Here is a 27,264-nt window from a genome sequence, read left to right as displayed (position 1 = left end):
GGGTGACGGGACCCTTCGCACCCCACGGACAGGCGGGTTCGGGGCCCCCCCGTGGGAGGGAGGACACGTATAGGGGCGCGCGGGGTCTATAGGGGATGCACAGACCGCGCAGAGGGTCTCCGTCCCGCCCCCGCCGATCCCTCGTCCCGGCGATCGATTGCTCACGTCTGCCGCCTCGCCCCGCCCCGCCCAGCCCCGCCCCCCCGGCCCTCGGCGTTGGCGGTGACGTCACTCCCGCCGCTGCCTGGCGCGGGGCGCGCGCGCGCGCGGGGCACGGGGGGGGGGCGGACGGCAGCGCGAGGCGGCGGCGGCTCCGGGCGGCGGCGCGTGAGTAGGGCCGCGGGGGAGGGGGGGGAGGGGCCTCCGGTGTCCGCCGGGGGGGGGGTCGGGCTGCGGCGGGGGTGGGGGCGGTTCTCGGTCTCCCCCCCCCCTTCCCCCGCGATCCTCTGGGCCTCCCCGTTATGGCGGGCGGGGCAGGGCCGGGCCGGGCCCGGCGGGAGGCCCTGCGGCGGGGCCGGGGGGGGTTGTGGGCCGCCCCGGTGATTCCCGGCCGCCGCCCCGTGCCGCCATCGGGGGGGGGGCAATCGGTGCCCGTCCCGGTCTCCGTCCCCGCCGGGGGGGCTGCGGTGCGACATCTCCCCGGGCGGGTGCGGCTCTCTCCGGCCGGGGCGGGGGGGGGGAGGTGACGCGCCCCAAGAGCCTCCGGTGCGGGGTCCCGGTGGGGCTCCGGTGCCCCGCGGTGCTCCCGGCCCCGTTTTTTTCCTCCATAACGTAAAAATTCCGGGATTTCCTCACTTTGCAGCTCCTAAATTCACCTCGGGGAGGGGGATTGGGGGGGCCCCCCCCACCGGCCCCGGGCCCGGCTCCTCCCCGTCCCGGGGACATCAGCGGGTCCCCGGTGTCCCGGGGGAGAAAGATGCGGACGGCCCTGACCGGGGCTTCACCCCGGGCCCTCCCACGCCGCCCCGCCCGTTACCCGCCCGCGGCCCCGTCCCCTCCCGGTTCCGCGGGGCCCCACTCCCGCCGTGCCCTTACGAAACCGGCCCCGGCGGTTCCCCGCCCCCACCGGCGGCGGCTCCGGCCCGTCCATGGCCTCAACCCCGCGGGTTTCACCTCGGGATTCCCCCGGGGGGACGGGCACCGAGCCCCCACCGCAGCCCGGTTGCCAGCGTGGAAGGGCTGCGATGCCGGTGACACGGCGGTGCCGGTGACACGGCGGTGCCGGTGACACGGCGGCCGTGGCGCCTGTCGGGAGCCTTTTGGAGGCACAAAGGTGCTCATTGTGCCGCCGGCAAAGCCGTAATCCCGCACGGCCGCCGGTGAGCTCCGTGCCTCAGTTTCCCCCCCGCCACGTCGGGCCGCGCGCCGCGATCACCACCGCTATGGAGGAACCGTGTCGGGGGGTCTTCACCCTCTTCTTCATCCCGGTGGGCTCCCGGCACACCGTGCCGTGCCGTGGGGGAAGTCCCGCCAAGAGGGAACACGGCCTGTGCCGGGGCTCGGTGCCGCCGGCCGCGGTTAATCATCACCCGCTGACCTCCCCGCCGCGGAGGGCAAAGTCCCTCTGTGCCGGAGCCCAGCGCCGGCCGCTCCCGGTGCCACCGGGGGCTTCTCACCGCCCCGCGCACCCTCCCCAGCACCGCACCCGGCCGCCGGCTCACCGGGGGCTGAGGTGGGACTTGTGGGCACCGGGTCTGGCGGGAGCACGGCAGCGCCGCGGCGGCGGCGAGAGGGGACTGGGGTCTGACCGGCCGCTTCGGCACGGTGCCCCCACAGCTCCTTGTGGGGTGCGGACCCCCCTCACTGCCCCCTCCTTCCCCCCCCCCCCCCCCAGCATGTTTCAGACCCTGTACAGCTATTTTTGGTGGGAGCGGCTGTGGCTGCCGGCGAACCTCACCTGGGCCGACCTGGAGGACCGCGATGGGCGCGTCTACGCCAAAGCCTCCGATCTCTACGTCACCCTCCCCTTGGCCTTCCTCTTCCTCATCGTCCGGCACCTCTTCGAGACGTGAGTCCCTTCCCCGGGAGGGGGGGACACGACACATGGGGGGACGGGACACCCCTCCCCGTGCCCTGGGGGTTGGGGACACGCTGTGGTGACCCCCTGGATGTGTCACCCTGTCCTCAGCCTGGCTGGGGGTGGCTGCGGCACCTCGGGGGTCCTGACCCTGTTGTGTCATCCCTGTGTCCCCCCCCCCCCCACCCTCCCCCCAGACCACATTTAGTGCCGGGACCTGTCCCGCACAAATGCGGCTTTGTGCATCCTCCGCCGCCCTTATCGCGGCACCGTCGGCGTTTGAGGAGCGATTTGTTGGGCAAACAATGGCGAGCGCAGGCCGGGAACAGACGGGGCTTTGTTGGGAGGGTGGGAGGAGGGGGGGGACACCCTTGGCTGGGGTGGGGATGGCCCTGCTGCTCCCTGGGGGGGGCCGGTCCCCCCACCCTGGGGTGACAGAGGGACCTGGGGGATTCCCCCATGGTGAAACCCACCTCAGAGAAGCAGCAGTGGGATGGGGAAACTGAGGCACCGAGTGGCTGAGGGCCCCTGGGTGGCTTTGGTGGGGGACGCAACAGCCAGGTGACACAGAAATGGGGACATTTTATGCCCCCCCTCCCTAGGTACGTGGCCACCCCCCTGGCCGGGCTACTGAACGTCAAGGAGAAGATCAGGTTAAAAGCCACCCCCAATGCCGTGCTGGAGAAGTTCTACGCTGCCACCACCAAACACCCCAAACAGGTGAGGGGGGGGTGTCCCCAAAAGGGGGGTCGCTGTGGCTGGGGGGAGGGCCCTGTGGCACGGAGGTGACGTCCCTTGCCATCCCCCCCCCCCAGGCTGACGTGGAGATGCTCTCCAAGAAGAGCGGCTGCACGGTGCGGCAGGTGGAGCGCTGGTTTCGCCGCCGCCGCAACCAGGACCGGCCCAGCCTGCTCAAGAAGTTCAGGGAGGCCAGGTGAGACCCCGCGTCACCGTCAGCGTCACCCTGCGGTGGCTGGGGCTGGGCCAGGAGCCGCCCTGGGGGGGTGGGATATGGGGCCGGTGGGTCCATCCTTCTCCCTCCCTCGCCCCGGTGCCCGTCTGAGGACCGTCTGCTTCCTTTTTCCAGTTGGCGATTCACGTTTTACCTTATTGCTTTCATTGCTGGCATGGCTGTCATAGTGGATGTAAGTATTGGCCCCCCCCTCCTTGCGCGTGCCCGGCGCCCCCCCGGCCCCCTCTAACACCTCTCTGTCTCTCTCCGCTCCACGCCCCGCAGAAACCCTGGTTCTACGACCTCCGGGAGGTGTGGAAGGGATACCCCATCCAGGTGAGCGCCCGACCCACCGCCCTCCCACAGCCCCTCCTGCCCCCCCCCCCCCGGGCCATCCCAGACGGGAACCAGAGCCCCCGGGAGGTGCAGGGGGGTCTCCTGGGGGTTTGCACAGTGCCTCTGGCACATGTGTGGGTCTGGCTGACGCCCAGGGAAGGGGGTTTGCATGCCGTGGGGTGCAGAAGGGTCCCTGGGACAGCTGTGGGTCTGGCTGATGCCTACGGAAGGGGATGGAACCCCCCCGGTGCAGGTGGAGGAACCCCCCCAAGCCCATCTCTTGGCTTTCAGAGCATGCTGCCCTCCCAGTACTGGTACTACATGATCGAACTCTCCTTCTACTGGTCTCTGCTCTTCAGCATCGCCTCCGACGTCAAGCGCAAGGTGGGCTGCGGCGATGGGGCTCTTGGGATGGGGGTGGCAGACGCGGGGACATCTCAGCAGCGTTTTTTTCACCCTCGTGGTGGGCATCGGGGAGGGCTTGGGAGGATATGAGACCGAGATCTTGGAGACGAGAGGGGTGGTGGGGGGCTGGGGGTCGCAGCCAGGCTGCGGTAACCCCCCGGCTCCCCCGTCCTTCCCCGGGCACAGGACTTCAAAGAGCAAATCATCCACCACGTCGCCACCATCATCCTCATCAGCTTCTCCTGGTTCGCCAACTACATCCGTGCGGGGACGCTCATCATGGCCCTGCACGACTCCTCGGACTATCTGCTGGAGGTACATCCCCCGCAGCGCTGCCACCGCCGTGGCCACGTCCCGCGTCCCCTCCCCGACTCACCCCCCCTCTCCCCCCACAGTCTGCCAAGATGTTCAACTACGCCGGCTGGAGAAACACCTGCAATAACATCTTCATTGTCTTCGCCGCTGTCTTCATCGTCACCCGCCTGGTCATCCTGCCCTTCTGGTGAGCGCCGGGAGGGGAAACTGAGGCACAGGGGGTGGGATGCCCCACTGGGGGTGGGGCGCCGGTCCCTGCCCGTAACAGAGCTGCTTCTCCCGGCAGGATCATGCACTGCACGGTGGTGTATCCTCTGGATCTCTACCCTGCCTTCTTCGGCTACTACTTCTTCAACTTCATGATGGCGGTGCTGCAGTCGCTGCACATCTTCTGGGCCTACCTCATCATCCGCATGGCCCAGAAGTTCATAACTGGAAAGGCAAGAGGGGGCCTGGGGGATCTTGGGGGTCCCTGCCCCACCGGGAGATGCTGCTGTGGGGCGAAGGGGCTGGATCCCAACCCGGCCACCACAGCTCGGGGCGGATGGAGGACGTGGGTCTGCCCCAGGAGCAGAGTGGAGGTGGGGGTTTGCCGGGGACACCCCCAAACTGTGCAGCCACACGGCACTGGGCTTCCCGAGCCCGTGGTGGGGAGGAAATGGCGGTGGTTGTGATGGGGGAAACTGAGGCATGGCAGGAAAATGGGGTGTTGCTGACCGACCCCCCCCTTTCCCTCTCCCCCCACAGGTGGTGGAGGACGAGAGGAGCGACCGCGAAGAGACAGACAACTCGGAGGAGGAGGAGGAGGCGGCGGCGAAGAACGGGCCCCTCTCCAACGGCCACCCCGTCCTCAACAACAACCACCGCAAAACCGACTGAGCGCCCTCGCCCCGTCTCTGCGCCGGCGGGGGCGGCCGGGGGCTCCGCCAGAGGCCAAACCCGTGAGATGTCACATCCCACCGATGCCACCCTCGCCTAGCGCCGAGGTCCCCGTGTCCCCTCCATCCTCTCCCCTCCCCGGTCCGGCAGAGCGAAGCGGGACCCCGGAGAGCCCCGTCTCAGCCCACAGCCTCCTCCGGAGAGGGGCCACGGCTCTGGGGGCGGCAGTGGTCGCTGCTTCTTCACCTCACGCTCACCGTTGGTGCCCTTTTCTGCCTTTCACCTGCTGCCTTAACCCACCGCGGTGCCCCGGGACGGGCAGAGCGAGGACGGCTCCCGCCAGAGTCCCTCCCCGGGAGTTTGGCTCCAGCCCTGCGTTTTTTCCCCTCCCGTTTCCCTCAACCGGGGGGGAGTGCGTCCTGCAGCCGCCTTCAAACCCCGGGGAAAAGCCCCTTCCCCGCCGCGCTGGGAGGGGGGAGCGGGTCGAGCCCTGAGCGTTTCGGTGCCTGAATGAGGCGGCGGCACGACGGCCGTCCGCGGGGAAGGACGCTGCGGGGTTCAGTCACTACTCGTGTCTCACCGAGGAGTTTCATCCCCTCATTTCTCTTCTGTAAATGGGTTTCGAGTCTCTCTCTCTCCATGGCCTCTCTCGGTCCCTTCCCCAGCTGTAACAGGACAAATTTGCAACTGATTTTTTTTTTTTTTCTTCTTTTTTTTTTTTTTTTTTTTCTTTTCTTTTTTCTTTCTATTTATTTGGAAGACGGAAGGAGCCGGGCTTGGCTCTGCCTCCCGCACCCACCCGGGATGCGGCGAGACCTCCCAGCGTGGAGGGGTGGGGGGAAAAGGACCATTTAACCAACGTCAGACCAAAACGTGTTTTGTTGTTTCTGTTTTTTAAAAAAAAAAAATAATAAAAGGTTAAATATATTAAAAGTTAAAAAAACTAATAAACTTCGGTAAAAAAAAAAAAAAAAAAAAAGGGCTTTGGCATCGTCTGTGGCCCTGGTCCCTGTGGGGGTTTGGGGGTGATCGCTTTGGCACGGCTCCTTCAGGCTTTAGGTGGGACTAAAAGTGGGCAGATTGGAATATTTTGATATTTTTATTTCTTTTTCCCCTCTGAAAGCTCTCCCCGTCTTCCAAACCAGGCCGGAGCGTGGGCTCCAGCTGCCCGGGGAGTCCTGGCCCCACGGCTGCCCTCTTCGCCCCGCGGGGACGACAAAGCTGCTATTCAGGTGGAGGCAACGGATGGAACTGGAGCTCGCGGAGGCCCTAGAAAGGTTTTTTTTTTTTTTAAAAAAAAAAAGAGGTTCTTTAGTATGGGGGAAAAAAAAAGCCTCCCTTGTGTGAGTGCAGAGTTGCAGGTGGTGGCGTTGGTTTGGGTGCCCGAGGGAGGGGGGAGGCGGCTGGATCCTGCGCTCCCCCCACAGACCGGTGGGTGACGTAAGGTTTGATTCCAATTTGTTAAAAAAAAAAACAACCCCACAACAGTCTCTTTTAGCCTCTGTTCCTGGTGGTTTATTGACCCCTTTGGCTCTGCAGGTACGAGCCCTGCCCCCAAAAAAAAGCAAAGCCAAACCCAGCACTTGAGATTGTGCGGAGGGGGGAGAAGTGAGTTGGACTTGTGGAGCCGCCCTTGGGTTGGAGCCGTGTCCAGTGGCCACCACCCTCCCTGGCCGCCGGCCCCAGCGCGGCTCTGCCCCGCGCACGGCCGCAGGTGCCCAAAGCACGTTTGGGTTGATCGAGTCAAGTTCAAGGCCGGTTCAGCTGTGACTTCAGCGCTGTTGGTTTAAGCCAAACTCCGTCTTCTGAACCTACAGGAAGATCCCGGCGGGGCAGGAGAAGGCACTCGGCCCCAAATCTGCTCCCGAGTGAGAAAAGTTCAACCGGCTTCTCGTCAGCTTTAACCAGTGGCGGGTGTAAGGAGTGTTTGTTGTGCTCGGAGGAAGGAAAGGTGAAAATGCCTGAGGGAGCTTTTTGCCCTCCCTGTGCCTGGGCGCATCCAAACCTGCCCGGGCTCAGCTGCCGCAGGCAGTTTTCCTGCAGCTCCGCGGAACCAAGGACGAAGGAAGGGATTAAATCCTCCTCTTTTGCTGTGTCTGAAGTTCAGGGCAATTTTTTGGTGGTTGTTTTTTTAATAGAAAAACATACTTTATTGCTTTTTAACAATGAAAAGATTCTTTACAACATATCACAGTTGAAGACAGATGCTTTTTTTTTTTCCACTTAAAGCCACATCACCACTATAAATCCAGGTTGGTCCACTCTTACTGGGCTTATCTCCACCCCCCTCACTCCCTCCCTACCCCCTCAGGGACATCACGGCCTCAGGACCAACCGTGAAGCACTGCCCTGGTGGTGTGGTGAAGTGTTTCCTGCTGGAAAATTGGCAGCAGCACCAGCCCGAGCTGTGACTGCTCAGGGCTTTGAGTTTAAAACATGGTGGGGAGCTGGAAGAGCGCAGAAACAGCTGCCTGTCAGCAGCTCGGGCAGGTAACGCTTTGGCTCACGGCCTTTCCTGCGGCACAGAGAGAAGGATCATCCCATCGCAGGGCGACTGTAGCCCCTGGGACGTGGTAGAAGCCACACTCACAGCATCAGGTTTGGGCATCACCCTCCTGCCGCAGCCGTCACGCGTGTAGCAGGTGACGGTGCTGTTCCATGTCCATCTGCTGCTGTAATTTTCAAGTGAACGGGAGAACGCGAAGCTGCCGTACTCAGCTTCGGAAGTTACTGTTGAACAACCCTCTCTGCAAGAAGAAACTTTACCCTCACAAAGGGAAAGTCAGCACCAAAGCCTGTGGTTAAGAGGGATGTGGTGGGCGCGGGGTGGGCTCACAGCAGCCGCCCTCGGCACTCGATAGCCCCGCAGCAGCACAGCAGCTCTTTGCCTTCCACGCTGCCCACTTCGTAGTTGTAATCCCACGTCAGCTCTGTGCCGGCTCGTATCCTCCTGACAAGTGAAAAAAGAAGGTTTGGTTGGAAGAGGAGAAGGAGAAGCTGGAGCTCCTGCTAGCAGAGCTCAACGCTTACATATGACCTCTCTGGACAGGGCGGCGCAGTCCGGCGTCCCCCGGGACAAGGGTGAAGCAGCCAGCACGGCTGCCTTTGGCTCCGCAGGGAGCCAAGGGACAAAGTTCCCCGATGAATCACTCCTGTGGGGCTTCACAGAGGAGACGCCGCGCTCGCGGTGCCCGAGAGGCATGTGGAAGGGACTCTCCAACGCCCGGCACTGCCTGCAAGGTTTGGGACTCAAACACGCTGGGCAGGTGGCTGCTCTGTGCTTACCTCCCCCACTTTGGAAAGGCCTAAAAGTGATGCAAATCACACCAGAGACCCTATGGCAGGAAGAGAGGTCCTCACCAAACTCATCTCTGAGCTTCTCCCCACTCCAGGAGCAGGACAGGCGATTAGGGAGGTGATTCTGCCCCTCTGCTCTGCTCTGGTGAGACCCCACCTGGAGTACTGCCTCCAGCTCTGGAGTCCCCAACATCAGAAAGATGTGGACCTGTTGGAGCGGGACCACAGGAGGCCCTGGAGATGCTGGGAGGGCTGGAGCCCCTCTGCTGGGAGGACAGGCTGGGAGAGGTGGGGGGGGTCAGCCTGGAGAAGAGAAGGCTCCAGGGGGACCTCAGAGCCCCTTCCAGTGCCTAAAGGGGCTCCAGGAGAGCTGGGGAGGGACTTGTTACAAGGGCATGGAGTGATAGGACGAGGGTGAATGGCTTCAGACTGTAACAGGGGAGATTGAGATGAGATATTGTGAAGAAATTTTTCCCTGTGTGGGCGGTGAGCCCCTGGCGCAGGTTGGCCCGAGAAGCTGTGGCTGCCCCATCCCTGGAGGTGTTCAAGGCCGGGTTGGACGGGGCTTGGGGCAACCTGGGCTGGGGGGAGGTGTCCCTGCCCAGGGCAGGGGGTGGAATGAGATGATCTTCAAGGTCCCTTCCCACCCAAACCTTTCTATGATTCTATGATAGGGGTTACCAGGAGTAGGGAACACCCAGCCCGCGCTGGCCAGGCAGCCCCGGCTGAGGAGCTGGGTCCAACCAAGCCCCGTGAACCGGTAGCCCTTCCCCAGGCGTGCTGCGACTCACTTGCTGGCGAAGAAGGCGACCCAGGGGAAGCGGAGGTCATGCGTGTCCACAAAAACGTTCTGCACGAAGAGGTTAGGACTGCAGCTATGCTGTAAAGGGAGCGGAGACAAAACGCAGTGAGAGAGTTCCTGCGTCGGGAGGGATGTGAACCAGGCAGAAGTAAACACAAGCCTTTATAAACAAGCAGCATTCCCCATTTGCCCGCTGCATCCAGCGCAAGCCTGCCGAAACAGGACACAAACTCCCTCCCCTGCCTGCACAACCAGGGATGAGTCATAAGACCCATGCTCGCAAAGGTAACGGTCGCTGGAAGGACTGACTTAGCCGTCCTGCTTACCACGCGTCACGGGGCTGCAGCGGCTGCTCTATTTCAGTGGGGGCAGGGAAAACATCCTCCCAGTCCTGCTCTTTTCCCACTTTTTTTACTGTATTTATCTAGTCTTGGGGAGGAACAGGCCCACTGAAAGGACAGGTCACCCCAAATACGTCCCTTTCCCTTCTCAGCTGCCAAGGGACATTCCCCCTTCGTCCCCTGCCAAGGGCAGTGGCTCACATTGAGGTACCGGCCCAGGTTCCCTTCCAGCTTGGCATCGATGATATAACAGGACTCCTCTCCGTCGTAGAACTGGCGGGTGGTTCTGCGGACGGGTGCGCTCTCGCCCTTGTCGGCCGCTGCCATGTTGGTTGACTTGATGGCGATGCCGTGAGTGGATTTCAGGGCAAAGCCCCGGGTGGATTTCACCGCCACCTGCCTCTTCACAGGACCTGCCGCAAGAGAGGAGCAAAGACCCCTGTGTTCCATCTCCACCACAGCGGTGCTGCTGGCCCGAGCCCTCCCCGCTCTCACACGCGGGTAACAAACCCCTTAGGGATGCAGCTCAGCTCTACACCACCACCCTGGGATGGCTCCTGGGAATCCCCCAGCTCTCTGCTCGACCCAGCGGAGCCTGGAGACCCACCATAAGAAGTCTCACTGTTGCTTTTTCTTAAGATATGTACAAATATCTGTACTTGAGGACTGGGTTGTGCAGTTATCTCTCAAACAGCCCATGGGGAAGCCTCAGACCTCGGTCGTTAGACACAGCTCAGAGGTGCCTGGGGCAGGACGCGCCACGCTCATGGCTGTTAAGTCCTCATCAGCCCTTCCTGGTGGTTTCTGGCCAGAGTTCCTTGCTGTACCTCTGTAGGTTCCGCACTCAGCCCTTGTTCCTCCCCCAGCAGCTGTCCTCACCTGACCCAGACGAGGGGTTTTTCTTGTCATCCCCTTCCTCTTCCTCGGAGCCTGAGGAAATGGTCTGGATGTCGTCGCTGTCGTTGGTGGTGCCCTGGGCCTGCCCCGCCACTGCCTGCCCGTTCTCCCCCTCGCTGTCCGTGCTGCTCGACAGGGTCAGCACGTCCTGTGGAGAGGCATCAACAGCTCCTGAGCACACCTTGGGTCAGGGAACAGCATCGCCCCATCGCTTTCCAAGCGACGTTCAGCGCTCCCTTTTTTCCCCAGTAGCATTTTGCTCTCTTTTAAGCAGAGGACCTGTGGGCTCCCAGAGGCCCTTTTGAAGCGGATCACGCACGCGGACACTGTGATCTGAGCTGGAACGGGACAGAAACCCCATCTCACAGGCCAACGTTTGACACAGCAGAGGGGTTTCAGGGCGCTGGTTAGTCCTGCGGCACCCAGACTGCCAGAGGTTCATGAGCCTGCACCAGTAGGTGCTCTGGGCTTTGCAAGGAAAGGAGAAGACCCCAAAAAAGCAAAGAGCATCGCCCAGGATGGCTTCCCAGACCCGGCTCTGAAGAGCAATGGCTCCCTGGTGTGCTGGGTATGCTACATCCCATCATAACACGTGGCCCAACACCACGCTGTCCTCTTTTTTGGGCTTTCAGAACCATGAAAGACCCCCACTGTCCGAAGAAAATCAACCCCTCTCCAGGAAATCACAACAATGAACCACAAGCCCTGCGCTGGTGCTCAACTGGGAATGAAAGTGGCATAGAAACAACCCAAAGGAAGGGTCAAAGCCTTCACCAAACCAGTCTGGAGTTGAGGCAGAGCCAGGCCCACCCCTTCCAGCCTGTGCCCGAAGCCCGAAGGATCACTGCTTACATCTGTGGGAGGCTGCGGGGCGAGGGAATGCCGTCTGCTCTGGAGCAGGGCGGTCTTGCTCGTCGGCCTCCGGATCCCTTCCAGCTTGGGAGGGCTCGGGTTGTAGCCATACATCCTTCCCAAGTCGCTTAGCCTGCGGGGTGAGGACAAGAGCGGGTTGCGTTGGCATCCCCAGGAGCCCGTCCGCGCGGCAGGCAGAGAGAGGCACAGCAGTCAAGGAAAGTTGGGAGCTGGACAAGACCGCCGTCTCCAAGCCCAAACCCTCCCAAACTCTCAGTTTACTCTGGCAGTGGCATTAACAGAATTCAGGGGCAGCCCTGGAGCTGCAGCAACGCACTCAGAGCGGTATTTGGAAGTAAAAAGCAGGAAAATACAATTTGAGGAACCTTACCCAGGAATTTTGGTTGCATCTTCAGGTTCCTGCAAAGGGGAGAAGTACAGAAAGTTAAAATCTCTCCCTGTTGGAGCACTCTTCAGCCCTCCCGTGGAAATTCTCCCCAAACACCACCTTGGGTCCGAGAAGCCCGGTGTCCCCACCACTCGGTGTGACACCCAGTGCAGGGGGTGCTCCAGAAGGGCCAAGTTATGACCACAGGTCTCCCACCCTCCACACCCCACACAGTGGGTCTCTGAGTCCCCTCTCCAGAGCAGGCAGTGGACAGAGACCACCTCCACCCCCCTGTTGTCCCCAGCCCCGTCTGAACTCTCTCCGCACCACCTCAGGTACTCGGGCAGGCAGTGGCTCCATCTCCCAGAGCTGCGCAAGCCTGGAGTGCCCACGGCATGAGGGATGTTCAGCTCATCTCACGCTGAGCGACTTCTTTGTAGCCTCTCGTGCCACAAGTCCCCCCAGGAAGGGGAAAAGCACCTCCCCACCCCACCACAGTGGGCAAAGACCAAGGGCGAGGGGACATCAAGCAGCCCCACCAAGCCATGTTGGATGGGTGCAGAAGCCATTTGAGCAAGAGCACAGCTGAGGCACATCTCTACGGCTGTTTCCTCATCCATGCCCCTAAGGCAGGGGGCAATACTCATCCCCAGTCCCACAGACCCCCCCTTACATCTTTCTTTGTTGCCTTTGACTCTCCGTCCACATTGCCCAGGGCAGAAGCGGAGGCTTTCTCTCTGTCCCCAGGGAGCTCCGCTTTGGTGGCCTTGGCTTCGCTGCCTTCGCTCATCTTGAAGGAAGAGGCGCTGTCGTTGTCCTGGAAGCCGTCAGACATGCTGTTGGAGCTCAGCCACGAGGCCACTTTGTTCTTGGAGGTCTCCTCCGACACCGGCAGCTTACAGGAGGCGGCCACCGCCGTCTCATCATGGCTGATTTGCCGGGTGAGCCCCGAGTCCTTGGAAGCCGTCTCTGACAGCCCATTCTCCTTCTGGCCCCGGGTCTGCCGTCGCGTGGCATAGCTGCGCCATACCGAGCTGGTACTGAAGTCCTCGTCCTTGCAGAAGTTGTCATCAGAGCTGTCCTCGTTGGACTCCTCCTGTTCCTCAGTGCCTGTGTTTTCCTCCTCTTCGTCCTTGAGGTCCACCCCGCTGCTGTCTGAAGAGCATTTTGCGTCGCTCTCGTAGCCCTCCTTGAAGTTCTCCACGCTCTCAATGTGATCCAGGTTTGCAAAATATTCATCACCCATCTCTAACCCCTCTTTGTCAGCAAAGTCATCTGTAAGGATTTTCCCTGGGGGTGGGGAATAGAAAACTAAGTGTGAGTTTTCCAGGAATGACATTCCTACCCCATAAATTTTATCCTCCCCAAAGGCTCGTTGAGGAGCAAACGAGACTGACACCACCTTATTCCAAAGCTGGGCTGGGAAAGGACAACGTAACACTCAGAGCAATGAAAACCTGAAGCACACGGCTGATTTAAAGTGGGCCCCTGCTAACATCCAGGCTTCCACCAAGGAAATCTCTAAACAGCAACTCAAACAGGGTGACTGTGTTTCCTCTGAAGGGCTGGAGGCGAGGGTGTAGCGCAGAGGCAATATTAAGGGCAAGAAAGCAGAGCCCCAGAACGCAGGCACTGCCCGTGGCGAGTTTCATTTCAGAGTTAACGCAACCACGCTGCGCAACTTCTGCATTTTACTGGTTTGTGCCGACGTCCCAGCGACTGGTTCAATGTCAACAGGAAGGAGGTATGTGTTGATTCACCCTCAGCGGGCAGAAACGGCGCTGGGCATGCAAGCACTTCTCTTGACGCTGGTACCGCAGCCGCCCTGGTCTCTGCAGCACCTTGGTTCGGACTCGGGCCAGGGAGGGGAATCAATCGGGAAATCAAAATGCTGCAAGTTCGTCATCTAAGTTTTCACTTTCCTGCCCCCTTAACAAGCACAGGAAGAGCTTCACACCCGTTCTGCTGGGCTTTGTGTGTAGCGATAAACAAAGCCTAGATCTCAGGCCTGACACAACCAGATCTTTTCAAATACTTTATTCCCTCCCTCCTTAACTAAAACAAAGCAGATTCCTATCTGAATACATGTGACCACTGGAAGAGCACTGGCCCAACAAAGGCTTTTCATTCACAGCACCTGAGAAGAGGTTTCTACCTGCTTGTTCAGCAGGGTGAGAGCCTACCTGCATAGATGCAGACGAAAGAGCCTTTGGCAATATCATCAAGGCAGCGAATGCCCCAGCCTTTGTTCTGCGTCTTGAATAACTGCAGTCGCACTTGGAGCCCGTGCTGGACCAAGCGATTGGTGCACATGTTAATGTTGCACTTGCACCTCTTGTTACACTCATAAACTCTGAAAGAAAGCAGAACAGTGACATCGTCCCTGAGAATGCAATATCCCAAGCCTTGGTGTTGTACCAGTAATGACGCAAAGGGACTTGCAGCAGCGGCTTAAAGCTCAGCAGAGCCGGGAGAGCGTAGCTGCCAGGTCCTACGGTAATGCACCGAGATCCCAGGCCACACATGAGCAGATGAATCAAGAACAGAGGCAGGTTTTCGGTATCTGCACTTAGCCCTGGGAAACGCTGCCTCTCCGATAGCGTCGGAGGCCAAGTTTCTGGGGCTGGTATTTGCCAGGGAAGGAGAAGACGCGGTTCTACTCACCCTGTTGGGAGGCATTCCTCCAGCCTTTTGTGCTGGTATCCCGAATTGGGGTTGATCTGCCCACCTGGGGTGCAGCCCGTCGCCTGGACTGTCAACTGGTGACAAGCACATTTCGATCTAGAGACACACACAGAAAAAAAGTTAATTTTACACACTGCTTTTGCAAGAAGAAAAAGAAACCACATCTTTCTGTATGCGTATACGCAGAGTGGGCACACAGGACTTGACCTGGAGTTAAATCCGCGACGCACCAGAGCTGCGTGGGCTCAAAGCCCAAAGCAGGTCCACCTTGGGCTGTGCTCAGGGCAGGCAGCACGGTCCCCATGCTGTCCCCCACCCTGCAGTGACACACAAGGAGTCACCTACTTGTCTCTGCAGCCGTCTTTGCAGTCACAGCCCACGAGGAACTCCCAGCTGGTGTTGATGTAAACCCCTTTGCCGGGGATGCGTTCTTTGCTATAGGCCACCTGCGGAGGCGGGGTGTTATCGATCTCATTGACACAGGACAGTGGCACGTCCTCCCTGCCCTTGGTGATGTCCGCGATGTAGTAGTAGGGTTTGTAGGGCTGGAACTTGCGATCCACCAGCACATATGGGTCCAGGCAGAACATCTCCAGGAAAAGGAAGTCGCAGTCTGTCTCAAAAAGGTAGCGCTCGATCTCCTGCATGGTCCGCAGGCAGAGCCCACAGGGCGTCTTGTAGAGGACGTGGAAGCCCATCTTGCGGTTAACCCGTCGGCGGGCTGTCATCCGTCGGAAGTCGTAGAGCAGCGGGATGAGCAGGGGGTTCTTGCTGCGGTACTGATCGCCGCAGATGGGACGGACGCGGGACAGGCAGGTGTAGCTGCAGACGTGCGGCAGGTAGAAGAGTTTCTCCAGCGGGGCTCGGTAAGAGGGCTCGTTGGGCACGCGGTCCATCATGCCGTGGAAGGCCTGTGCCGTGCCACTGCCTGCCTGGCCGCTGGAGAGCCTGGTACAGGGAAAGGCATATGCTGAGCAACCGCGGCTTAAGGAAGAGCAGTGCTTTCTCCTCAAATCAAAGGGATTTTAGGCACTTAATTCCTATCAAAGCAGCTGCTAGTTACACGCTGGGACACCCCGTTAGCTTTGCTGCTGAGTCCAGCTAGACACAAGCCCCAGTGTCCCCTGGGAGCAAGGCTGGGCAGACCCCGCAAGGAGTGTCACCAGCAGCAGAGAACACAAAAAAAAACCCAAATCAGACCTAGGGAAGCAGAAACAAGCACGAGCTGGCTGTGGTCTCAGAACTGGGATCAATGGGTTCTGTGCTGTGGATTGATGGCCACAAAACCATCACTGTGGAAAAGCCACCTGCAGATTTACACTAATAGCCGCTCCCTCTGGCCCCAGAAAGCTTGGAGAAACAGGAGTCTTCTGAAAACAAGCAGGGTCAGAGGCTTTGGCCAGGGTCCCATGGGGGTAAGTTCTGCTCAGAACTGATAAGAGACCCTCCAAGCTCAAGCCAACCACAAAACGTAACGAACAGTTGTCTGGGAGGGAGAACAAGGTAAGAGGAAGACAAATGCTCAGGAGCGGACAAGCTGGCAAATAAAGGTGTCAGTCCGTAACAAAACAAACCCGCGCTAAACCAAACAAGCATCCTGAACTCTCACAAGGAGGCAGGGATTTGTACTGAGTGCAAACAAGCTTTGCTTACCGATGCTGCTGGGCCGCACCGGTCCTTCCCACTGGAGGTGTATCGCTTAGGACAGGGGAAGAAGGTGACGACTGCCCAGAGCCCACGGAGCCAGGACGGAAGGAAGTGCTTTTCTTGGCCACTTGCTTCCTTGACTGGGCCAGCTGACTGTCGGAGCACCTGCACGAGGGAAGAAGGGAGGCGATTTGCAAGAGGCACACGCTCGCACAACCGGTAGGATTTAGACAGACAGGGGCAGTCAAAATAACGCTCTGCCACGAAGTCAGCAACAGTGCCCCAACCAAGTAAAACCGAGCAGATTTTTCCTAACAAGTGTGCAAATCAGCCCATTTCTGATTACTTGTGCTACAGCGATCCCACTACAACCCCAACCACATGCCAGAACTCAGCTACATTTAAAAGTGCCTTCTGACATAGTGCTATTTATTTGGAATTGAGGCGTGAGGGTGAGAGGGAGTGTAACGAGGACGCCCAAGGCCTTCACTTCAGGAAGGCGGACAAACCAGTACATGAAGAAACCCCTGCAATAGCAGAGACAAGAGTTTACAGAGGCTCAGTCAGTGCAACAGTACTGAGCAGTGGGAGGAACAACGAGCACAGAGGGCTCTTTTGTCCGCACCAAGTAACAAGATAAGATTGTACAAGGGAATGTAATAACATCACTGCCGAAAGAGCTACGAGGGGCTCCCAAACACCTCTGCAGCCCAATGAACAACACCGGGAAGGTGGGAGGCACCTGGAAGACACTCAGCCTCGGTCTCTGAGAAAACAACAGTGGAGGTTTCCAATCCATTTACACCATTTACATTAAACAGAAAAACACCCTAAACTAGCCACTGGTTTTCCCACAAGTGGAAGAAAATAGTTATGTTGTCAGGACAGAAAGGGAGGAGAGAGTGAGAGCAGGAGGGGGCAACCGCTTCCGCAAATATCTCCCTTAAAAGTAAGGTGTTAACACACATTTCAGAATTCAAGAGCAAGAGAAAAAAAGCTTCTGTCAACGGGCTTTAAACAGTCAGAAATGGCTGAGAGCAGCTCCCTGGCACCACAGAAGAACTTGAGAGTGAGGCTAGAGAACCAGGCCTTCCTCAGACTAAACAAAACACCAGAGTGAAGAAACCATTCTCCCAGTTTTAATAATCTAAAACCGATGTGTTTTTAACCCAACAGTATCCCTTGGGACAGCGGGGACATGGATATAGTATACTGCCTTCAGTCAATGTTAAAAAGCAATTGTCTTTAAGCAGGTCACAATTTAACGGCAGGGCAGGGAAACGTCCGTAGTGTCTGCTTCTATCAGATCTGAAAACAAGATCCTAAAGTCAAAGCAGCTGTGGGGAGAGAAAAAAAAAGTGTTTCATGTAACCACTGCAAGGGCTGTTAAATGGAAAAGGAGAGATTTGTCAGTCAATAAAACTCAGGCTGGCGGATCACCGCAGTCCAACTTAATTGTCTTCATTGCGCATCCTTCCCACACCCGCACAGCTCAGGGTGCCCTGGTATGAGGGCAACAGCCCAGCTCTTCCGCTGTGCGCAGGTGGGGTCCTGGACCGATGGCGGAGGAGCCAGCGTTGCACTTGTCGCGCTGGAGCAGACCTCCTTCAGCATCGGCCTCTCTGTTTGGTCATGTAAGAGATGAGGAACAAGGCTATTACAGCTTCGATTCTCAAGTCTTGGTCAGAATGGCACAGGAGGAGCATTTCCAAGTTAGCCCCCACATCCAGGGGCAGAATGGGTCGTATTGCACTGGTACTTGGAGAGGAACCCCCTCCTGAGACCAGAGGCTGAGGGCAGGCGGGGTTTCTTAGATGCTGCTACACCTAAAGAGTATCCGGTGAATAAAGATTCACTTGCTGCACAGGTTCCTCACAGCTGGGACATCTCCTTTCTCCCTTTTGCCCATGCAGCAAGGCACAGTCACAGCAGAAGACGTGCTGGCAGGGGGCCAGGCGTCCATAAATTCGGATAGGAAATCCACAGTGGTGACAAAAATGAACCGGGACAGCATCTCTCTCCCCTAGAAAGTTATTAAAGTCCCAGAGCACATGCTCAGGTACCCTGGGGTTCTCCAACACGCTCCCTTCATCACAAGGCCGAGTTCCTCCTTCATCCAGGCCTCCTTCGGCACTAGCCCACGCTTCCGAGAACGTCCTGCTTGGGCCCCTGGTGGCAGGAGGCACGTGTGCGACTTGGCTGTGGCTTAGCGTTATCAGGTTTGGTCCATGACCACCGGGACCAACCACTGATCCCGAGTTCTCAGTGCCTCGTAAGTCATTGAGGTCTGCGAGCAGGTCAGTCCAAGTGGAGGAATACAAGGCAGCCGGGGGCCAGTGCCTGGATCGTGACACGAGGGAGCAATTCAGATTTTCAGAAGAGAAGGAGCAAATGTTCTAACTTGGAAATACATCAAGTGCGAAGCTTTAGCCCTGAGTAAGAACACGGCATTTGGCTCAGCGGGTACTGGGCTGTCAGCTCTCCCGCCCCCAATTACTCATCCAGCAGCCTTTATCTATAGCTTCCCCTAGAAGCGTGACTAAAACCAATTTGTGTAACGAGAAAACAAGCCATGGAGGAAACCTGCACCTGAGGATTGCTCTACACAGCAAGGGTGGTGCCTGAAAGAGCTGAGCACTGGAGACAAAATGCGAGAGGAGGCAGTGGTGGAAGCAGAGAACTGACTCAAGTACTTACTCCATCTCAGCAGGCTGCGGAGAAACAGACCGTGCAGCCAGCGAGGCTGCCTGCATCTGCTCTAAGGGTTTGTACTGGGTACCAGCTCCCGTTAAATCTTGTGTATATTGTACCACAGGCCCTTTGCTCCTGACAGCACCTAGTGGGGAAGGGGGAAAAGCAAAGTATCAACAGGAAAAGTCTCTACCGTCAACCAAAGTTTGTTGCACTAGCCACAGAGTATTGATTTAGTCCCCGAAGGCAACCAAAGGAGAGGCATCTGCAATTAACACCGGGTCACTGGCTGAACCCTGAGTCACAGCCAGTCACCCCAAAACAGATTCTGATTACTTCACACAACCGCAGTCTGGTTTTGCAGCGTCTTTATGCCAGGAGAAAAAGCCCACTGTCAATCTTAAATCTCCAGGAGTTCTGCTAAAAAAAACCACCAAACCCAAACAAAAAACAAACCCACCCACCCGCCCCCACCAACCCACAATGGGTTCATTCAAATTCCAGGATACACAATAAAGAAAAAGATGCCACATACCGACATTGGGACGTGTCCTCGCTTGTCCACTTTGCTTCTTTTCCTGGGTGGAGGCTGTGGAAGTTTTCATGCTGAACATGGGCTCGAGGCGTGTGGAACCCCGGTAAATCCACTCACAGCGTTTGTCATCCTGCAGCAAGGAGAAAGCAACACTCACAGCACCTACAGCAAGAGCTTCCAGAGGTACAATATAGGCCTGGGAGATGGCAGTGTGCTTTTACGGTGAGCAGAATCAAATGGAAAGGAGGGAAAGCATTGACCTGAAGGATCTTGAAAGACCATGCAGCCAAGAGAGGACACAGGCAGTAATTCATCGTAGCTGGGGGAACACTGAATACAAACCAAATCTAGAAAGAGCCCTGATATCAAGACCCCAAACTTCAAACGCAGTTGTATTTTCAGCCCAACAGCTCACTAACAAGGCAGAGTTGGAAAACCAGACTCCTTCAGGAAGACAAGCTACCGCCTCTGCACAAACCGAATCCGCTCTAGGACAGGGAGGTTAAATTGCAAGTGCACAATAGCTTCCCCAGCCCCAGTGGCTACGCAGTTATCCAGACGGGAAGGGAGCCAAGCGGGCACAGGTAGTACACTTGCTCCCTTTCTGCAATTTGTAGAATTTAAGCAAGCAGAGTATCGTGGCTTCTGCTCAGTTTTTCTCCTGCTTTTCAAACCAGCACTTGTATTTGGACAGAAGACACAGCTAGGTGTTTACATCAGGAAAGGGAGCAGGACAGAATACCCACAGGTGACAGATTTTGTTTCTTATTCATCTACCACTTTGAAGTTTCACATGCAAAATGCTTTGAAAGGCTTTTGAAGCTTTCATCAGGCAAATGAAGGAGTCTCACCTTCGCACCAATGCACAGCAGAAACTGGTGCTCTACCTACTAAGCAAAACACGTGCTTGCTCCGGGACCCTGACTGACATTAGCAAGGAAACCGGACTCGATCGGCCCAACAGAGTCAGTCCCCCTCAGACTCCAACTGAAGCCCATCTTCCCCCCTCTAATGGGAGAAGGGAAATTGCCCTACCAGGAACAGGATTTTGACCAGGCTGCCATCCACTTCTTCCACTCTGGATTTCCACCAGGTCCCTTCCCATTCTGTTTTGATAAGTTGACCATTCTTCAGCAGCACCATGGGACGGTTGGGGTAGGCTGTGATGTACTCCTCGATGAAATCGCGACAAGAAACATCCTCGATGTCTTCCCCAGGTCTTTTTTCACTGTTCAGAAAGGAATGGATGGGAGAAAGGGAAGAGGCGGAAAGACTCTTACAAAGAGAATCTTTAGTTCTTTTTCAAAGAGATCCCAGATGGATTTTTACATAAGAACAGTCCAGCAGCAATGCCGAGTGGTTGGAATTTTGGTGGTAGGGCATCCAGCCAGGCTAACGCACCCAGAGCGTAAGGAGTCACAGCACACTCACTCTGCTGGTAACAAACCACTATTTCCTCCAGCTTCCTATGCAAAAGGAAACGTCTACAGGGACAGCACCGGAGGGGAAGTGGAGTCTGTCTCCTGTCCTTTGAGCTCAGGCTCTTTCATACACCCAAAGGCTCTCGACACAATTCCAGCATTAGGACATAGGAGAGGCAGAGATCAACTCACGTGGCCTGCAGATCGGGTACAGCTCCCACTCCTTGACGTATGAAGCGTAGCCATCATCAAAGAAGATCAGGAACCTGGAGAACAGCAGAGAGCAAGCATGGGAAGTTGGAATTAGACATACAGCTGAATAAAATGCAGCTCCACATCGTGTAATGGAAGTGGAGCAGCCCTGCTGTTTCCCCTGCCTATCCCAAGGGCCCTCAAATCAGACATGGTGGATGAGGACAGCCTGAAGTGACCATTTCTGCCAACAGATGATGAGCTTTACAGTACTGCCACTTCCCTCGGCTGTTTCAGAGCAGCTCTCCCCAAGCGCCAAGCTATCCCCACGCTCCCAAAGCCAAAAGAAAGGCTGCCCATTGGCTTCCCAGCAGCACAGTGCAGCCAGGCCTCCTTCCCTCAACTCCAGATTCCCTCCGTGCCTCGGCCACAGGAGGTAAAAGAAGAGAAAAGACAGTTTAATTGCTCCTAATCTCTGCAAGAAAATGTATTTTTGGAGCCTTTGGGACAAAGCAGCAGTGGAGGCTGCACACTGTAACTCGAACCACAGGGAGAGAGCTGGGGGACACCTCCAGGGCTCCACCTGCAGACAGGAGACAGTATGAGAGTCCCCAGTGCCCGCGGGGGACTGGGAGCTCGCAGGGGGATACCCCAAGGCTGGGGTACCCAGCTTACGGCTCCCGCTTAGCACTGCGCGCCTCTGAATAACAACTTCAGGATACAGAGCCATATCAAGGTTGCATTATGAGAGATCAGCATTACAGCCAGCCTAGCCAGGAGCAGTAAATTTGCAATACGAGTAATAAATGCAGTTCATTTTCAGTTATTAAACGCGTATCAGATAGAACTTTACACAATTAGGCATTTATGGCAGATCCCCATTTGAAACAAACAGGGCGATTATACCCTTTATGAATATTCTCAGAAAGACCACAAGCCTGAACCACAACACCGAAGCAGCCCTGCCCCTTATTTATACGCGATGGAGAAGGCTGCTTCAGACCTGCTGTTTCTTCTCCTTAAGTGCTTTGGCAACACTGCTGACACTAAATGCTTCTAGGGCTCGTATTTCCTAACGCTACATTTTATGCCTTGGGCAGCACAGACTTACATTTGTGTGATAATTTGAATGAATTACCAGATATAATTTCTGACTCAGGGACATGAGTAACAGAATGGAAGCTCCACCCAGAGCTTTCAGAGATAAGAAAGACTGAAGAAACAACATTCACAACTACAACCACGGAAAGGGCAGAAAAGAATTTAGCTCTCGCAATAGCAAATATACAAATATACCCTTTCTATTTTTTTTCCTAAACCCAAAACAAATAAACAAAAACAAAACAGAGAGAGGGGTACAGGACTGTGGAGGAGAATTAATACCTGTCTTTATTCTTTACATTTGGGGTTTCAGCCACAATGCCAGCATACAGCCAAACCTGATTCCCATCTTTGTATTTTGCCACAACCCTGCTGCCAACGTAGTGTTTCTCAGGTGAGGGGTGGTAGTCATAAGCGATGTGATTGCCAGAAAGCAAACTCTTCCCTTTATTATCAAATTTCACTTTGTACTTCTTCCCAGCAGCTGAAAGACATTTCAACACAGCAAGATAAAGAAAAGCCAAGTGATTTCATACAAGAAGTCCAACGCCATGTACCATTCTGATCCAAGTTCAGAACTTATTTGAAAGCTTTTCAGAAATTACTTTGTAAGGTAAAATATTATTGTGGACACGTGCTGCTTTCACAGCTCGTTCCAGGTGGCACTAGATGCTGTGACACGGGAGGGGACCTGCTGCAAGCCTGATCAACGCTACCCACCCAAAGCTCAGCGAAAGCCACGAGCGCTGAGACACAGCAGCGAGCAGGGGACGTACCGACCGTCTGGATCGCAATCAGAGTTCCTTTGTGCCACGTTTTGGTTCTCTTCTTGCCCAGGATCCTCATGCCAACGTTCAGATCACCGTCGTTGCTGAGATCACCCCCGGTCGCTGCAGGGCCAACGGGCTGAACAGTGCCAGGAGTTTCCTGAGGGGTCTGTGCATCTACCCGAGGAACAACCACCAGAAAATGGGTGAGAAACTGCCCAAAGGCTCCCGCTCTTACGTATGCAATTGGAAGAACATGTCAGACCTGAGACAGGAGGCATTCTTTAGCTTTTCCTTACCTCAGTCAGCCTAAGTGCCTTGGTTTTACTGGATGGAATAACCAGCGAGGGAGGTTTAAACATCATTAAGACATTTTCATGTTATAGAAACTGCACTACTTGTATTTGCTTTTGGAAAAGTCTTACAGAAAAACAGGAATTTGGAGTCAATATGTCCTAATGCATCTTTCCAGTGGGGAAACAGAATAGTTATTTTCTTTTTCAGAAAGAAAACCAGCAGCTGTAGGACTCAGACAGGACCAGGGTAAGGGCACACAGGGGTGCCAGCCCCAGGAAGCTCTCAGACACTGACCTTTTTGTGCATCCTGGGCATTTGTTTTCTTGTTCACTGCATCCATAAATCTCTGAACATCCTGGGCAGACTTTCTCATTGCAGCCATGGCTTCCCGCAGCTCAAGGGAAGGAAAGAGAAAGTAAATATGAGGAACCTTTCATTCGCTTTCACCAAATACAATGATATCCTAAGCATTCCAGCAAAACCCTGCTGCAGAAGTAGACTACAGGCAGGTCTTCTCCAACTCACCAGAGTCTGATCCTTTGTGATTCTGGGACTATTGTTGCCTATGTTTAAAGAGAAAAAAGTGGTTTGAAACGTCTTGAGGAGGAAAAAAATCCATCCTAGTTACCGAGAGAAGAGGGAACAGAGAAAAGTATCCAAATGCCTTCTCTGTCCCTGTCAAGAAACGCACCCGAGCAAGACTTTCACTAAGCCACCCTTTCTAGACGCACGATGTGCTGCACAGGCATCTTCCCCAGAGCAGGGGCAGCATTTGATGGGGACAACATTCAGGCAGGTGGGAAAAGGGAGAAGTCCCAGTTTGGGACTCCAGGAACCACGGAATAGTTACAGGCCCCAGCAGACCATGCAAGCTGTGATGTTCCTCGCGAGCTAACAGCATTTCCTACCTGATCCTCTCCTGCTTACAGATCAGTGCAGCTTATGGCCAACTTGACGATATCCTTACTCTGATCCCTCTCATTCCCACCCTCCTCCAGGACATGCTCAGATCTCCATCCCTCCCCTCAGTCCCGGCTGGCACAATGAGATACTGAACTCTGCTTCCAGCCCGAATCGATACTCATGACATCATCATCGTCCTCATCTGGGATCTCAATCACTTCCATGGGCTTGGCAGCCAAGTCCTCGTCCTCAGAACTGCTCTCACGGTACTGGAGGCCCAGCTTGGAGTACAGATCCTTCACCAGTATCTCACATTTATCAATAGCTCTGGGGAAAAAGAGAAGGGCAGAGACAGGAGAAGACAAGGTGAGCCCAGCTGTACCTCCCACAGTACTGCAGAAAGAAATAGGAACTGACCGCTGGGGCGCTGCTAATTAAATACAACCATGATGAGGTGAGGGAAGAGTATTCACATGAAGGATTTAAAGCCACAGGGGAATCATTTTAATTATCCCTCAATAACCACACACAAACGAACCGATGCAGAATCACAGCGTCAGTCTACATTGAAGGGAAACGGGCAGCACTCATCAAATGATCTCCCTCTCCTCTGCCCTGAGGCCCAACACTGACAGGCGGCTGCGATTTCAAGTGCGCCCACCTCGAAGCGTCATCAAAGAGACGGTCAACACGAGCCACCTCTTCTTCCTTCTGTTTCACGCACTTCTCCAGCTCCTCCAGCTGCTGCTTCCTCTGCTTCACGCACTCAAACTTCTCCAGCTCTTTGTCAATGATATCCTGGAGTTCCTCCATGGAGATTCCCAGCTCTTCCATCACTTCTTGCTGCAGCTCTTTGATCTCCTGGGAATCCATTTCTGCTGCACCTGACACCACAGAGAGGTGAGAAATGGCTGGTGAAACCCTACCACTGTAGCACACACCCCCTGAGGCACAGTGCTTGCAAGAACAGAAGCTTAAACTTTTGAAAGCTAGTCAGGAAAAAATGTTATATATATTGTTAAGATAACATCACAAGGAGCCTAAAATAACCGAAGCACAAGCACACTGTGGAGCCAGAGGCTCCCAGGACAGCGAGGGATTCCTGATGTCTTCTCTGATCTCTGCTCAGACTGTGCAAACCTGCTGAAAGCCGGAGCCTTATGCTTCCCCACCTCAGTGCCCTCCCCTCCGCAAAACCTGCGGAGCAGTTCCCAACCCTCTGCCCAGCCTGGCAGCAGAACCACGCAGGTGCCTCTCCAACCTGTCCCACAGCTACACCTTCACGCAGCAGCGCAGAAGAGCCCCTGTCCTCCCCTGCCTGTGCTGTTTAAGGAACATTATAACATCCAGCCCCAAGGATGGCCCCAGCAGTTTCCTCTGTCCAGGCCTGCAGCCCCCACACCCCCCTTTGAGCTGTGTCTGGTGATAATGCATCCAGCCTCCATTACTTTGAAGTCTGCTTGCCATCAGCAGTGCCCACGAACACCTTCCTTCTTTCCGCAGTGTTCCCTGCTCTCGCCTCTCTCTCCAGTCTGTGTCTAAGCACACCCTGGTCTCCAGCCCCCCCCACCTCCTACTCCTCTGTCAGCCCTGTCCCACGCCCCCCTCCTCTCTTCTGACACCCCACTCCAGCCCCATGTAGCTCCCTCTGCCCACATTTCCCTCCTAGCAACACCCAGGTCACCCCCAGCCACAACCCCCCTCGCTTTCCTCCAGCCCTACAAATGCAAAGGCAGTCCACAGCCCCCCCCCCCACCTCCCAGCTGCACTCCCACCCTCTTCCCAAACGCACCCCTATCGCCCAACCAGCCCCTGTCAACCTCCAGTTCACAACACGTCCCATCCCACCGCCTTTCTCACACCTAAGCATCTGACCAACGGCCCTCACTGCACTCTCCAACCCCATTCCTCAGCAGCACCCCAACCCAGTGCTGCCACAGCCCCGTGCGTCCCCAAGCCCCCACCAATCCCCCCAATGCCCTTACGCTCTCTTACATCCTCCAGTTTGCTTATATTTGCAAGTTTCCATCAACCCCTCGGCCTCCGAAAGTCCCTGCCCCACAGCCCCCCTCCCCCCTGCACCTCAACCCAAAGCCCAGCCCTCCCACAGGTGGAGCTCCTCACACTCGCTTCTCACCCCACGCAGCTCCCCAACGCCCTCACCCCAAATCCCCCTGTCCCACAGCCCCCTATTTGCCTCAATGACCTCCCCAGTCCCCCCACAGACCTCCCTGACTGATTCCTCCTGCCCCAAGTATCGCCCCGCCGCCCCCCTGTACCTCCCACCCCCCGATCCCCTGACCCACAGCCCCATCTAGGCCCCTCGCACACCCCCCAACTCCCCCTGGCCCACAGCCACCCCGGGTCCCTCACAGCCCCCCATAACTCCCCCTGCCCCGCACCCCTGCTGTCCTCCCCGACCCCAATCCCCCTACCCCACAGCCCCCCTCGGTCAGGCCGCACTCACCAAGGCCTGGGGCCCGCCGCGACCCCGGTTGGTGGGGAGAAGGAGGAGAAAGGAGGGGCTCCCCCCTTGGAGCCGGAAGCTGACTTACGTCACTTCCGGTAACAGCAGCTCCCGGGGAGCCCAACTCCCCCGGCGGCCGGTAGTACCGCACTGCGCATGCGCAAAGGGCGGGGCGCTACCGCCAATCTTCGGGGCTGGCCAATACGCATGCGCAAGGGGAGGAGCCAGGGGCCCTTAAAGGGGCCGCGCCCGGAGAAAAGCGCAGTGCTGCCCCCTACGGGAAGGTGATGGGAAAGGCTGGGGGGGGGGGGGGGGGCCTGAGGGGGCGAGGGGGCCCTGGGGAGCGACGGGTGTCCGGCAGTGATGAGTGCTGGGGAGGATGGGGGGGCCCTGGGGGTACTGGTGGCTCTGAGGTGACGGGGCCTGGGTGGGCCCTGGAGAGCTCTGAGGATGTTGGGGGACTTTGGGGGGCTCTAAGGGTCCTGGGGGGGGCCTGGTAGGTAATGGGGAACTCTAGGGGTGCTGGAGGGTGCTGGGGAGCTCTGAGAGTTCTGGGGGCCCTGAGGTGCTGGGGGGTGCTGGGGAGCTCGGGGGTCTTGGGAGGCTCTGAGGGTCCTGGGGGGAGCCTGGGGTGTGATGGGAAGCTCTGAGGGTGCTGGGGGGGCACTGGGATGCTGAGGGTGATGAGGAACCCTAGAGGGGTGTGGGGTGGGGGCTGGAGTGCTGGTGGGCAATGGGAAGCTTTGAGGGTCCTGGGGGAGCCCTGAGGTGCTGGGGGTGGTGGGGAGATCCGAGGGTCCTGGGGGGACTTAGGGGGCTCTGAGGGTCCTGGGGAGCACTGGGGGGCAAGAGAGAACTCTAGGGGCCCTGGGGAGTGATGGGGAGATCTGAGGGTGCGGGGGGGGCTTGGGGGTGCTGGGGGGCAATGGAGAGCTCTGAGGGTCCGGGGGGGAGCTGGGGGGTGATGAGGAGCTCTGAGGATGCTGGGTGGCTCTGAGGGTCCTGGGACCTCCACGGTGCTGGGTGGTCCTGGGGTGCTGGGTGGTCCTGGGGCCCTGGGGGGCTGGGGTTGTTGGC

The 27,264-nt window shown here is 57.1% G+C and overlaps 2 protein-coding genes across 2 annotated transcripts; one reads left to right on the top strand and one right to left on the bottom strand.

Annotated features, from left to right (window-relative positions):
• Nucleotides 1-1,831: 1,831 nt before the first annotated feature.
• CERS2 (ceramide synthase 2) lies at nucleotides 1,832-6,182 on the top strand. Its single transcript, XM_082496262.1, has 10 exons — nucleotides 1,832-2,008; nucleotides 2,620-2,737; nucleotides 2,833-2,951; nucleotides 3,105-3,162; nucleotides 3,255-3,305; nucleotides 3,597-3,689; nucleotides 3,897-4,025; nucleotides 4,106-4,212; nucleotides 4,312-4,465; nucleotides 4,773-6,182. Exons 1-10 carry the CDS (start codon nucleotides 1,836-1,838, stop codon nucleotides 4,902-4,904), a joined length of 1,134 nt encoding a protein of 377 aa, XP_082352388.1. The 5' UTR covers nucleotides 1,832-1,835; the 3' UTR covers nucleotides 4,905-6,182.
• Nucleotides 6,183-7,027: 845 nt separating this feature from the next.
• Nucleotides 7,028-26,265, bottom strand: SETDB1 (SET domain bifurcated histone lysine methyltransferase 1). The gene is given in 23 exon segments (XM_082496280.1): nucleotides 7,028-7,854; nucleotides 8,993-9,081; nucleotides 9,546-9,757; nucleotides 10,224-10,389; nucleotides 11,094-11,226; nucleotides 11,485-11,513; nucleotides 12,155-12,771; nucleotides 13,665-13,834; nucleotides 14,146-14,262; nucleotides 14,512-15,114; nucleotides 15,820-15,978; nucleotides 18,511-18,649; nucleotides 19,040-19,217; nucleotides 20,075-20,257; nucleotides 20,260-20,267; nucleotides 20,653-20,726; nucleotides 22,036-22,237; nucleotides 22,530-22,697; nucleotides 23,112-23,211; nucleotides 23,343-23,380; nucleotides 23,875-24,047; nucleotides 24,382-24,604; nucleotides 26,188-26,265. Coding segments are annotated over 22 exon segments (3,888 nt in total). The 5' UTR covers nucleotides 24,594-24,604; nucleotides 26,188-26,265; the 3' UTR covers nucleotides 7,028-7,736.
• Nucleotides 26,266-27,264: the final 999 nt, after the last annotated feature.

This window comes from Vanellus vanellus, assembly GCF_965231255.1.
Source record: "Vanellus vanellus genome assembly, chromosome: 27".
In the NCBI taxonomy this organism is placed as follows: Eukaryota; Metazoa; Chordata; class Aves; order Charadriiformes; family Charadriidae; genus Vanellus; species Vanellus vanellus.
The sequence above is the reverse complement of the archived record's forward strand: the minus strand, read 5'-3'. Positions and strand labels throughout refer to the sequence as shown.